At 43.8% G+C, this 14,383-nt stretch overlaps 1 protein-coding gene across 1 annotated transcript; it reads left to right on the top strand.

The window, feature by feature from the left end:
- Positions 1-753: 753 nt before the first annotated feature.
- LOC100490793 (olfactory receptor 1019) lies at positions 754-1,704 on the top strand. Its single transcript, XM_002942823.4, has one exon. The coding sequence runs from the start codon at positions 754-756 to the stop codon at positions 1,702-1,704; it is 951 nt and encodes a 316-aa protein (XP_002942869.4).
- The last annotated feature ends 12,679 nt before the right edge of the window (positions 1,705-14,383 follow it).

Genomic DNA, 14,383 nt, shown 5'->3' with positions numbered 1-14,383 from the left:
TATTTTGGTAGAAAAGTTCCCCATCCATCCAAACGTTGAATCACTCATTACCATCTCCTTCGGTAGGGAATTTCAGAAAGGAACATAGAAGAGAAATATTTGCTCCAATGATGACAAAATTCCATTTTCTCCTCTCTCCAGGACTGTCCCCCAGAAATGATCAGCCAGACAAATCTTTGTACAGTATGATCTGTAAAGGATCTTTTATTCAGAAAACCCTTTGTTCAAAATGTTCGAGATATAGCAATGCCATTTCCAGCTTTAATTTTGTAGGCCCAATGTGGACTGGCAGCCTACAGGAGGCTCTGTTTGGTACTACCCATGGCCTTTATGCCTCCAAGTTAGAAATTCAAGAATGAAGACCTGCTTTGAGGCCACTGAGAGCAACATCAAAGGGGGCAGTGAGCAACATGTTGCCCCCGAGCCACTGGTTGGGGATCACTGATCTAGATGTTGATCTAAACATTATCTAAATGTTGGGTCATGTCTGTACTTTTGATGACATGGATGGATAAATAAAGCTGTTGATGACCTTTACCCACTAACTGGGCTCTGGGTTTGTTATTTCTGGTGTATTGTGTGGGTTGTGGGGAGGGATTCTTGTCTCCACAGTCTTGTGGGTGCCTTTTTATTTTTTGGTGGGAAAGTTAACTATTGATAGGGCAGTCTCTTTTGTTAGTTTCTGCTGTAATGGTTTCTGTAGTTTCCGTATAATTATGTGAGAATTCCTTTTTACAGCAATAGCAATGTGAAATGGAAAACCAAACAGTAATGTACGAGTTGGTTCTCAGTGCGTTGTCTGATCTTCCAAGTCTTCAACTTCCGCTGTTTCTGCTCTTTCTCCTGATCTACATTTTGACTTTCATTGGGAACCTTCTCATCCTTTTCCTGATCTTCACTGATTCCCATCTCCACACCCCCATGTACTTCTTCCTTGGAACCCTGGCATGTCTGGATATGGGCTACTCCTCAGTCACTGTCCCAAGAATGCTCTTTGATTTACTTACAAACAGAAGAATCATTTCTGTACCAGCTTGTATAGCTCAGATTTTCTTCTTCGTCTATTTTGCTGCATCAGAAATATTTGTACTGGCAGTGATGTCCTATGACAGATACATTGCTATCTGCCGCCCTCTTCACTACATGCAGATAATGACCTGGAAAGCTTGTGCTCAGCTTGTATTAGCTGTGTTTGGTTTTGGCGCATTATATTCCTTGGTGCACACTCTACTTTTAACAAAATTAACTTTTTGCCGAACAAATGCTTTGCAAAGTTTCCTTTGTGACCTGCCCCAGTTGCTTCGGATCTCATGTAGTGACACATTCATCAATGTATTGTTTGTATTTCTGCTTGGGATATTATGTGGACTAGGTATATTAGGTGTAACCTTTTACCCATACATCCCAATAATCACCACCATTCTCAAAATCCCATCAAACCAAATGAGATCCAAAGCTTTCTCCACCTGCTCCTCCCATCTAACTGTGGTCTTTTTGTTTTACGTGACTATTTCCTTCAACTACTTCTGCTCAATCGCCAATGAAAGTTTTGCTAAAAACACCAAAGCCTCTATATATTATGCAATATTAACCCCCTTTTTAAACCCTCTGATCTACAGTCTGAGGAACCAGGAGCTCAAAGCCTCATTAAGCAGAGCTTTAAAAATGGTTTTTACGCTATTAGAGAAATTGGGTGAAAAATAAAATAAATAGATCATTGGAAAAATGGGGTCAGTTCTGGGCGGTCCTGAAGAAATCATTGTTAATTTCTGAGCTTTTTCTGGCAAATGTAAAGACTTTTCTCTTTAATAAATCCTATTCAAGGTTTCTGAAATTAAATTTCTCTTTTTCTTTTTTATTCGTAGGAGGACACAGACTACACGTTTCTCTGTTAAACATTAGTTAGATACAAATTATATTACAGGTATGGGATCCCTTATCCGGAAACCCGTAATCCAGAAAGCTCCGAATTACAGAAAGCCCATCTCCCATAGACTCCATTTTAATCAAATAATTCAGAATTTTAAAACTGGTTCCCTTTTTCTCTGTAATAATAAAACAGTACCTGTACTTGATCCCAACTAAGATATAATTACCCCTTATTGGGGGCAGAACAGCCCTATTGGGTTTATTTCATGGTTAAATGATTCCCTTTTCTCTGTAATAATAAAACAGTACCTGTACTTGATCCCAACTAAGATATAATTACCCCTTATTGGGGGCAGAACAGCCCTATTGGGTTTATTTAATGGTTAAATGATTCCCTTTTCTCTGTAATAATAAAACAGTACCTGTACTTGATCCCAACTAAGATATAATTACCCCTTATTGGGGGCAGAACAGCCCTATTGGGTTTATTTAATGGTTAAATGATTCCCTTTTCTCTGTAATAATAAAACAGTACCTGTACTTGATCCCAACTAAGATATAATTACCCCTTATTGGGGGCAGAACAGCCCTATTGGGTTTATTTAATGGTTAAATGATTCCCTTTTCTCTGTAATAATAAAACAGTACCTGTACTTGATCCCAACTAAGATATAATTACCCCTTATTGGGGCATCACCATGAATAATGCAAAGCCGGGTCTGTCAGGGCCCCTTCAGTAGGAGTATTAAATAATAAGAGTTAATTCGGGTTAGGGTTACTCGGAATTAGAAGTAGACCTTATGGGCTACAGTGGGTACAGCATGGAATTTTCTTAAGAAAAAAAGGTGTCTAGTAGCTGCACAATGACAGCTAAACATAGGGTGCCCCTGGCCTGTCAGGGTCCCATCAGTAGGAGTAAAGTTAACTACTACTAAGTGGGCATGCAGTACCTGAAGCCAGAAGCTCCACCAACAGGATGGTATCCCCAATATTTCTGTCAAGGGAACCAGGCAGAACTGCTGCTAATATGGTACACCCAAAACTTTTCTTGCCACGGAAACAAAGCACATGACTGTGAGATCCCCTGGGGTAAGTTCAAGTGCAGGAGGCACACCACTGTCTGTAGTACAAAGCCACTGGAGGTGGGATTGCTACTGGGCTAGGGGTAATTAACGAATGCAGTCTGGCTAAAATGGAAGCAAATTTTGCACTTCTTGAAGTACTTTCATTCAACCATGCTTATTGCATGTCTATATAGTGGGACTGAAACCCATTGGGTGGGTCCATCCTCAGCTACAGGCATGGGATCCATTTTCCAGAAAGCTGCAGGTTACTCCAGATTACAGACTCAATTTTAAGCAAATAATTCTAATTCTTCAAAATGATTTCCCTTTTCTCTGTAATAATAAAACAGCACCTGTACTTGATCCCAACTAAGATATAATTACCCCTTATTGGGGGCAGAACAGCCCTATTGGGTTTATTTAATGGTTAAATGATTCCTTTTTCTCTGTAATAATAAAACAGTACCTGTACTTGATCCCAACTAAGATATAATTACCCCTTATTGGGGCAGAACAGCCCTATTGGGTTTATTTAATGGTTAAATGATTCCCTTTTCTCTGTAATAATAAAACAGTACCTGTACTTGATCCCAACTAAGATATAATTACCCCTTATTGGAGGCAGAACAGCCCTATTGGGTTTATTTCATGGTTAAATGATTCCCTTTTCTCTGTAATAATAAAACAGTACCTGTACTTGATCCCAACTAAGATATAATTACCCCTTATTGGGGCAGAACAGCCCAATTGGGTTTATTTAATGGTTAAATGATTCCCTTTTCTCTGTAATAATAAAACAGTACCTGTACTTGATCCCAACTAAGATATAATTGCCCCTTATTGGGGGCAGAACAGCCCTATTGGGTTTATTTAATGGTTAAATGATTCCCTTTTCTCTGTAATAATAAAACAGTACCTGTACTTGATCCCAACTAAGATATAATTACCCCTTATTGGGGCAGAACAGCCCTATTGGGTTTATTTCATGGTTAAATGATTCCCTTTTCTCTGTAATAATAAAACAGTACCTGTACTTGATCCCAACTAAGATATAATTACCCCTTATTGGGGCAGAACAGCCCTATTGGGTTTATTTAATGGTTAAATGATTCCCTTTTCTCTGTAATAATAAAACAGTACCTGTACTTGATCCCAACTAAGATATAATTGCCCCTTATTGGGGGCAGAACAGCCCTATTGGGTTTATTTAATGGTTAAATGATTCCCTTTTCTCTGTAATAATAAAACAGTACCTGTACTTGATCCCAACTAAGATATAAATAATCCTTATTGGATGCAAAACAATCCCATAGGGTTTAATTAATATTTTATTGATTCTTTAGTAGACTTAGGGGCTGATTTACTTACCCACGAACGGGTCGAATGGAGTCCGATTGCGTTTTTTTCGTAATGATCGGTATTTTGCGATTTTTTCGGATTCTTTACGAATTTTTCGTTACCAATACGATTTTTGCGTAAAAACGCGAGTTTTCGTATCCATTACGAAAGTTGCGTAAAAAGTTGCGCATTTTTCGTAGCGTTAAAACTTATGCGAAAAGTTGCGCATTTTTCGTAGCGTTAAGTTTTAACGCTACGAAAAATGCGCAACTTTTTACGCAACTTTCGTAATGGATACGAAAAACTCGTGTTTTTACGCAAAAATCGTATTGGTAACGAAAAATTCGTAAAGAATCCGAAAAAATCGCAAAACATACGAAAAAGTCGCAAAATGTTCGTTTTCAAGTCGGAACTTTTCCAATTCGGGTCGGATTCGTGGGTTAGTAAATCAGCCCCATAAGGTATGTGGATCCAAATTACAGAAAGATCCCTTATCCGGAATACCCTTGGTCTCGAGCATTCTGGATAATGGGTCCCATACCTGTACTACAATTAAAATCAAACAATTTGTGTTTATTAAAAAATACTACTCAGCAGATCCATACATTACAAAATCTAATTAATCATATATATATATAGGTGTACAATAATTCATACAGACAATAGAAGTAAGTATCTTAAAAAATTCTGTACAAAGGAGACAATCACATCAATCAAAAGTTCATTCTATACAGTAAATAACAACTGTTATATTACTAGATTAGTATATAGTTAGAATCCCCAGTTCATTAGTAAAAAACCCTTTAAATTAGAGTCAACCTATATCGACTAAAAAAGATTTTGTAGACCAGACCTATCATTCCAACTTAAAAGAGGAAAATCAAATAAAAATACAGCAGAAAACTCATTAGGAGTTCCTTCAGATAAAACTCCAACATGATAAAGAGCTTTCAATACTTAAACAACTATTAGACAAAATCAAGCCAGCCGTATTGAGCAGCTAGCGATACTAAAAGACATTATTGAGCAGGATAAACCATACTGAATAGATGTTATTTCTTTATATAAAGCTAATGGACAGCATAATAAAAACGCTGGTGGAAATAATCAAATATTGCTTAAAAATCTATTTCGAATAGGGCCCTAACGTTAAAGTGAAGGGTAACACTACTGATCGAGTAAACACACTTCACTCTCCATAGGAAAAAGCAGACAGATCTTGATACGTAACTGAAAGCAGTGATAGTACTATAGTATACGTTCTGGTATACAGTGAGTAAGAAGTTTAGCCCTATAGGGGCTTATTACAAACACATCCCCCTTGTCCCGGCCGGGAACTTACTCAGGATATGAAGAGAGAGGCTCAGGCTCCTTATTGCGGCTTCGCGCTGTTAACTTCCCTCCGGTGACGTCACCGGTTCGAGCCGAGCCCCACACTACGGATCCTCTCTTGTGTCAAAATAAAAAAGCCGACGCGTTTCGCGCTTCCTCATGGGCTGCTCCTTTGTAAAGAATTTTTTAAGATACTTTTACTTCTATTGTCTGTATGAATTATTGTACACTTGTATATATATATGATTAATTCGATTTTGTAATGTATGGATCCGCTGAGTAGTATTTTTTAATAAACACAAATTGTTTGATTTTAATTGTAGTAGTGGTGTTTGTGAGCGCTAACTCCTATGGGTAGGGGGCAGTTATACATGGCAGGGGGTAAGGTTATTGGGGGGCAGTTATACATGGCAGGGGGTAAGGTTATTGGGGGGCAGTTATACATGGCAGGGGGTAAGGTTATTGGGGGGCAGTTATACATGGCAGGGGTTAAGGTTATTGGGGGGCAGTTATACATGGCAGGGGGTAAGGTTATTGGGGGGCAGTTATACATGGCAGGGGATAAGGTTATTGGGGGGCAGTTATACATGGCAGGGGGTAAGGTTATTGGGGGGCAGTTATACATGGCAGGGGATAAGGTTATTGGGGGGCAGTTATACATGGCAGGGGGTAAGGTTATTGGGGGGCAGTTATACATGGCAGGGGGTAAGGTTATTGGGGGGCAGTTATACATGGCAGGGGATAAGGTTATTGGGGCAGTTATACATGGCAGGGGGTAAGGTTATTGGGGGGCAGTTATACATGGCAGGGGGTAAGGTTATTGGGGGGCAGTTATACATGGCAGGGGTAAGGTTATTGGGGGCAGTTATACATGGCAGGGGTTAAGGTTATTGGGGGGCAGTTATACATGGCAGGGGGTAAGGTTATTGGGGGGCAGTTATACATGGCAGGGGATAAGGTTATTGGGGGGCAGTTATACATGGCAGGGGGTAAGGTTATTGGGGGGCAGTTATACATGGCAGGGGGTAAGGTTATTGGGGGGCAGTTATACATGGCAGGGGATAAGGTTATTGGGGCAGTTATACATGGCAGGGGGTAAGGTTATTGGGGGGCAGTTATACATGGCAGGGGGTAAGGTTATTGGGGGGCAGTTATACATGGCAGGGGATAAGGTTATTGGGGGGCAGTTATACATGGCAGGGGGTAAGGTTATTGGGGGGCAGTTATACATGGCAGGGGGTAAGGTTATTGGGGGGCAGTTATACATGGCAGGGGATAAGGTTATTGGGGCAGTTATACATGGCAGGGGGTAAGGTTATTGGGGGGCAGTTATACATGGCAGGGGGTAAGGTTATTGGGGGGCAGTTATACATGGCAGGGGTAAGGTTATTGGGGGCAGTTATACATGGCAGGGGTTAAGGTTATTGGGGGGCAGTTATACATGGCAGGGGGTAAGGTTATTGGGGGGCAGTTATACATGGCAGGGGATAAGGTTATTGGGGGGCAGTTATACATGGCAGGGGGTAATGTTATTGGGGGGCAGTTATACATGGCAGGGGATAAGGTTATTGGGGGCAGTTATACATGGCAGGGGGTAAGGTTATTGGGGGCAGTTATACATGGCAGGGGATAAGGTTATTGGGGGCAGTTATACATGCCAGGGGATAAGGTTATTGGGGGCAGTTATACATGGCAGGGGATAAGGTTATTGGGGGCAGTTATACATGCCAGGGGGTAAGGTTATTGGGGGCAGTTATACATGGCAGGGGGTAAGGTTATTGGGGCAGTTGTACATGGCAGGGGTTAAGGTTATTGGGGGGCAGTTATACATGGCAGGGGGTAAGGTTATTGGGGGGCAGTTATACATGGCAGGGGATAAGGTTATTGGGGGGCAGTTATACATGGCAGGGGGTAATGTTATTGGGGGGCAGTTATACATGGCAGGGGATAAGGTTATTGGGGGCAGTTATACATGGCAGGGGGTAAGGTTATTGGGGGCAGTTATACATGGCAGGGGGTAAGGTTATTGGGGGCAGTTATACATGGCAGGGGGTAAGGTTATTGGGGCAGTTGTACATGCCAGGGGGTAAGGTTATTGGGGGCAGTTATACATGGCAGGGGATAAGGTTATTGGGGGGCAGTTATACATGGCAGGGGGTAATGTTATTGGGGGGCAGTTATACATGGCAGGGGATAAGGTTATTGGGGGGCAGTTATACATGGCAGGGGGTAATGTTATTGGGGGGCAGTTATACATGGCAGGGGATAAGGTTATTGGGGGCAGTTATACATGGCAGGGGATAAGGTTATTGGGGGCAGCTATACATGGCAGGGGATAAGGTTATTGGGGGCAGTTATACATGCCAGGGGGTAAGGTTATTGGGGGCAGTTATACATGGCAGGGGGTAAGGTTATTGGGGCAGTTATACATGGCAGGGGATAAGGTTATTGGGGGGCAGTTATACATGGCAGGGGGTAAGGTTATTGGGGGGCAGTTATACATGGCAGGGGATAAGGTTATTGGGGGGCAGTTATACATGGCAGGGGGTAATGTTATTGGGGGGCAGTTATACATGGCAGGGGATAAGGTTATTGGGGGCAGTTATACATGGCAGGGGGTAAGGTTATTGGGGGCAGTTATACATGGCAGGGGGTAAGGTTATTGGGGGCAGTTATACATGGCAGGGGGTAAGGTTATTGGGGCAGTTGTACATGGCAGGGGTTAAGGTTATTGGGGGGCAGTTATACATGGCAGGGGGTAAGGTTATTGGGGGCAGTTATACATGGCAGGGGGTAAGGTTATTGGGGGCAGTTATACATGGCAGGGGGTAAGGTTATTGGGGCAGTTGTACATGGCAGGGGTTAAGGTTATTGGGGGGCAGTTATACATGGCAGGGGATAAGGTTATTGGGGGCAGTTATACATGCCAGGGGATAAGGTTATTGGGGGCAGCTATACATGGCAGGGGTTAAGGTTATTGGGGGCAGTTATACATGGCAGGGGTAAGGTTATTGGGGGCAGTTATACATGGCAGGGGTTAAGGTTATTGGGGGGCAGTTATACATGGCAGGGGATAAGGTTATTGGGGGGCAGTTATACATGGCAGGGGGTAATGTTATTGGGGGGCAGTTATACATGGCAGGGGATAAGGTTATTGGGGGCAGTTATACATGGCAGGGGATAAGGTTATTGGGGGGCAGTTATACATGGCAGGGGGTAATGTTATTGGGGGGCAGTTATACATGACAGGGGATAAGGTTATTGGGGGCAGTTATACATGGCAGGGGATAAGGTTATTGGGGGCAGCTATACATGGCAGGGGATAAGGTTATTGGGGGCAGTTATACATGCCAGGGGGTAAGGTTATTGGGGGCAGTTATACATGGCAGGGGGTAAGGTTATTGGGGCAGTTATACATGGCAGGGGATAAGGTTATTGGGGGGCAGTTATACATGGCAGGGGGTAAGGTTATTGGGGGGCAGTTATACATGGCAGGGGATAAGGTTATTGGGGGGCAGTTATACATGGCAGGGGGTAATGTTATTGGGGGGCAGTTATACATGGCAGGGGATAAGGTTATTGGGGGCAGTTATACATGGCAGGGGGTAAGGTTATTGGGGGCAGTTATACATGGCAGGGGGTAAGGTTATTGGGGGCAGTTATACATGGCAGGGGGTAAGGTTATTGGGGCAGTTGTACATGGCAGGGGTTAAGGTTATTGGGGGGCAGTTATACATGGCAGGGGGTAAGGTTATTGGGGGCAGTTATACATGGCAGGGGGTAAGGTTATTGGGGGCAGTTATACATGGCAGGGGGTAAGGTTATTGGGGCAGTTGTACATGGCAGGGGTTAAGGTTATTGGGGGGCAGTTATACATGGCAGGGGATAAGGTTATTGGGGGCAGTTATACATGCCAGGGGATAAGGTTATTGGGGGCAGCTATACATGGCAGGGGATAAGGTTATTGGGGGCAGTTATACATGCCAGGGGATAAGGTTATTGGGGGCAGTTATACATGGCAGGGTTAAGGTTATTGGGGGCAGTTATACATGCCAGGGGGTAAGGTTATTGGGGGCAGTTATACATGGCAGGGGGTAAGGTTATTGGGGCAGTTGTACATGGCAGGGGTTAAGGTTATTGGGGGGCAGTTATACATGGCAGGGGGTAAGGTTATTGGGGGGCAGTTATACATGGCAGGGGATAAGGTTATTGGGGGGCAGTTATACATGGCAGGGGGTAATGTTATTGGGGGGCAGTTATACATGGCAGGGGGTAAGGTTATTGGGGGCAGCTATACATGGCAGGGGATAAGGTTATTGGGGGCAGTTATACATGCCAGGGGGTAAGGTTATTGGGGGCAGTTATACATGGCAGGGGGTAAGGTTATTGGGGCAGTTGTACATGGCAGGGGTTAAGGTTATTGGGGGGCAGTTATACATGGCAGGGGGTAAGGTTATTGGGGGCAGCTATACATGGCAGGGGATAAGGTTATTGGGGGCAGTTATACATGGCAGGGGATAAGGTTATTGGGGGCAGTTATACATGGCAGGGGATAAGGTTATTGGGGGGCAGTTATACATGGCAGGGGGTAATGTTATTGGGGGGCAGTTATACATGGCAGGGGATAAGGTTATTGGGGGCAGTTATACATGGCAGGGGATAAGGTTATTGGGGGCAGCTATACATGGCAGGGGATAAGGTTATTGGGGGCAGTTATACATGCCAGGGGGTAAGGTTATTGGGGGCAGTTATACATGGCAGGGGGTAAGGTTATTGGGGCAGTTTTACATGGCAGGGGGTAAGGTTATTGGGGCAGTTGTACATGGCAGGGGGTAAGGTTATTGGGGGCAGTTATACATGGCAGGGGGTAAGGTTAATGGGGACAGTTAAACATGGCAGGGGGTGAGGTTATTGGGGGCAGTTAAACATGGCAGGGGGTAAGGTTATTGGGGGCAGTTGTACGTGGCAGGGGGTAAGGTTATTGGGGGGCAGTTATACATGGCAGGGGGTAAGGTTATTGGGGGCAGTTATACATGGCAGGGGGTAAGGTTATTTGGGGCAGTTGTACATGGCAGGGGGTAAGGTTAATGGGGACAGTTAAACATGGCAGGGGGTAAGGTTATTGGGGGGCAGTTATACATGGCAGGGGGTAAGGTTATTGGGGGGCAGTTATACATGGCAGGGGGTAAGGTTATTGGGGGGCAGTTATACATGGCAGGGGGTAAGGTTATTGGGGGCAGTTATACATGGCAGGGGGTAAGGTTATTTGGGGCAGTTGTACATGGCAGGGGGTAAGGTTAATGGGGACAGTTAAACATGACAGGGGGTAAGGTTATTGGGGGCAGTTAAACATGGCAGGGGGCAAGGTTATTGGGGGCAGTTGTACATGGCAGGGGGTAAGGTTATTGGGGGCAGTTATACATGGCAGGGGATAAGGTTATTGGGGGCAGTTATACATGGCAGGGGTAAGGTTATTGGGGGCAGTTATACATGGCAGGGGTAAGGTTATTGGGGGCAGTTATACATGGCAGGGGATAAGGTTATTGGGGGCAGTTATACATGGCAGGGGTAAGGTTATTGGGGGCAGTTATACATGGCAGGGGTAAGGTTATTGGGGGCAGTTATACATGGCAGGGGGTAAGGTTATTGGGGGCAGTTAAACATGGCAGGGGGTAAGGTTATTGGGGCAGTTATACATGGCAGGGGTAAGGTTATTGGGGGCAGTTATACATGGCAGGGGGTAAGGTTATTGGGGGCAGTTAAACATGGCAGGGGGTAAGGTTATTGGGGGCAGTTATACATGGCAGATATTGAGGTTATTGGGGGGCAGGAAAGGGTTGGAAAGGGGATGGGAACATCTGGAGCCAAAATGCATCTACTTAATGCTATGAACCAGTTGTGTTCAGAGAGGAGTTCCAGTGACAACTCTCAAACACTTATCTGCCTGATATTTTTGGATGTATATGTACTGTACATTTGTATATTATATTTTGCTTGAGAAAGTCTTTTTTTACATTGTAAAAAATATTGTTATAATAAAAGTTTTATAAAAAAAAAAAAAAAACTAAAAAAATAAGGGTTTCTTATTAATGAGAATTTTAATTTGGTGGCAGTGGACGAGTGTGGTATAATAGTGCAAATAGCAGGGATCCTCAAACTATGGCCTATGGCCTCAGTGAGTGGGAGGGGGAGCTGGGAAGACAGAAGGAGCGGAGAGAGCTGGAAGAGGTAGGACACAGCAGTGTGGGGGGGGGGGTTGGGGAGTGGTCTGTGGAAGAGAGAGGACACAATGGGCAGCGGGAGGGGGGAGCTGGAAGAGAGAGAATGCAGGAGTGGGCCATAGTTTGACACGGGGAGGGGGGTGGTCCGGCCCCCCAACAGTCTGAGGGACCATGGACTGGCCCCTTGCTTAAAAAGTTTGAGGACCCCTGTTCTATAGTTACCCCACTGGCTTGATGCCTCTGTATTTTTTTCAGAGAGTCTAAAGTTCAATAAAAAATTGAGAAAACTTCCTAAACCCTCTCCCGAGCACTTGGATTGTTTTCTATTGAGCAGTGACTGCTAATGCAAAGCTGAAATTTCTATTTGGCCTTATACCCCCTTTACTTATACTGAGAGGAACAACTCACTTAGGGACGTCTTATACTTAGCACTAGCCAATGGGGCAGTTATGTTGAATGAGCAAAATGATTGATATAGAACAATTTGCTTCCTCCATCTATTAAGACTTAATGGGCACATTTAAGATTGCTCGAGCCTTTGGGCTTAAATTTGTACTAGATTGTTAGGAAAACACTTAGGGGCTAATTTAAGAATGTTCAAGCGTTCGGATCCCAAACCCACATGAGAGTTCCCAAACTAGCCCGTGGTTTCTTCATCCGAGTAGCACACTTTGCACAAATTGGGTTTTTCTTTTCCCTGGCCAAAAAAAAAAGCTTGGCCAAAAAGCTCTTTATTTTTTGGGGTAAAAACAAAAACCTAATTTGTGCTATTCGGATGAAGAAATCATGGATTTGTTTGGGAACTCTCATGTGGGTTTAGGATCCGACCACTCAAGCATTCTTACATGAGCCCCTAAAGGTGGCCATACACGAGGCGATTTCGCTCGTTGTGCGATGAACGATTATATCGACAAACGATCGTATGGCGATCGAGTTCCCATACGATATGCCATCCACGGGCAACGATAATTCGGGAAAGATTTCGTCGCATCATTATCGTAAAATACGTACGATCGTACATCTACGTACGATCGAATGTCGTTGACTTCCGCTGCTGGCAATCGTGACATGCGCAGAGAACAATCGTTGAAAGACAAATGTCTGACACTCACACCAACTGGCAGATTTTATCGTTAAACGACCAAAATTTTTAAACCTGGCCGATCGATTTTGGGGACGATAATGTCGGCTCGTTTAGTGGGCCGACGATCGTTCGTACACCACCAACTATACGATAACTTAACGATAGCATCGGATTGTTCGGGAATCGGTCGTTTGTAAGTAAAAAATCGGTCCGTGTATGGCCACCTTAAGTGTTATCCTTCAATTTCCTAACAATCTAGTACAAATCTCACAATATTCTTAGCAAAACTAATGTAACTATCAATTACAGGCTTTTGTTTATATACTAGGGGCACATTTATGATCGATTGAGCCCCTTGGCTTGAGCAATGATAAAGGAAACCCCGCTAAAATACTTCCTTAGGTAAGATATTTTTCCTTTTGTTGGCTTTTTTTTAAAAAAAGTTTTCATATTTATAAAATCCTGCTCAGGGAAAGAAACCCTCAACCAACAAGGTATTTTTACCCAAAATCTCACGCAGGGTTTCCTTTATGATTGCTCCAACCAAAAGGCTCAAGCGATCTTACATGTGCCCCTTGGGGTCCTCAAATATGTTGTTGGTCAAACGCGGCCAAACTCTTTGTGCCTATTCGGGATCGATTATGTTGGGCCCTGGGTTTTTCAAGGATAAGGGTTTTGCATTATGTGCATCTACATGAATTCATCTTAGCTTGGTTAACATCAATTCCAAGTAAGAAAAAGAAAGACCCATTTAGACAAGTCATTATGGGAACACTATGGGCCTGATTTTTAAAGTTTGTGGATCGCTGGTTTCCAAATACCAGATTTCATGTCCGTACGTAACGGTTCGGGAAACTGTTCCTTTGGGAGCACTAATTTAGATCCATGTGGCCCTAGACACAGAGCTTCACTTTTGTTTGGCTGCATAGTATAAAATAATGGACTGGGAGTTTTAGTTTGGGGCACAGTGATATCCCCCCCTCACCCCCAGCATCCGATCAGCAGAACAATGGGAAGGGAGCAAGATAGCAGCTCCCAGTAGGTATCAGAATAGCACTCAATAGTAAGAAATCCAAGTCCGGCTTGGGACTCCTCCAGTTACATGGGAGTAGTAGAAACAATAGGTTAGCTGAAAGCAGTTCTAATGTGTAGCGCTGGCTGAAAGCTCAGACTCAGGCACACTTTACTGCTGTGCTGCAAGTTGGAGTGATATCCCCTCACCCCCAGCAGCCGATCAGCAGAACAATGGGAAGGGAGCAAGATAGCAGCTCCCAGTAGGTATCAGAATAGCACTCAATAGTAAGAAATCCAAGTCCGGCTTGGGACTCCTCCAGTTACATGGGAGTAGGAGAAACAATAGGTTAGCTGAAAGCAGTTCTAATGTGTAGCGCTGGCTGAAAGCTCAGACTCAGGCACAAGGCACAGAGATGGCGCCTACACACCAATATTACAGCTACAAATATATTTATTGGTTC

This window comes from Xenopus tropicalis, chromosome 9 (genome assembly GCF_000004195.4).
Source record: "Xenopus tropicalis strain Nigerian chromosome 9, UCB_Xtro_10.0, whole genome shotgun sequence".
Lineage (NCBI taxonomy): Eukaryota > Metazoa > Chordata > Amphibia > Anura > Pipidae > Xenopus > Xenopus tropicalis.
This window is presented reverse-complemented; position numbering and strand designations above follow the sequence as displayed.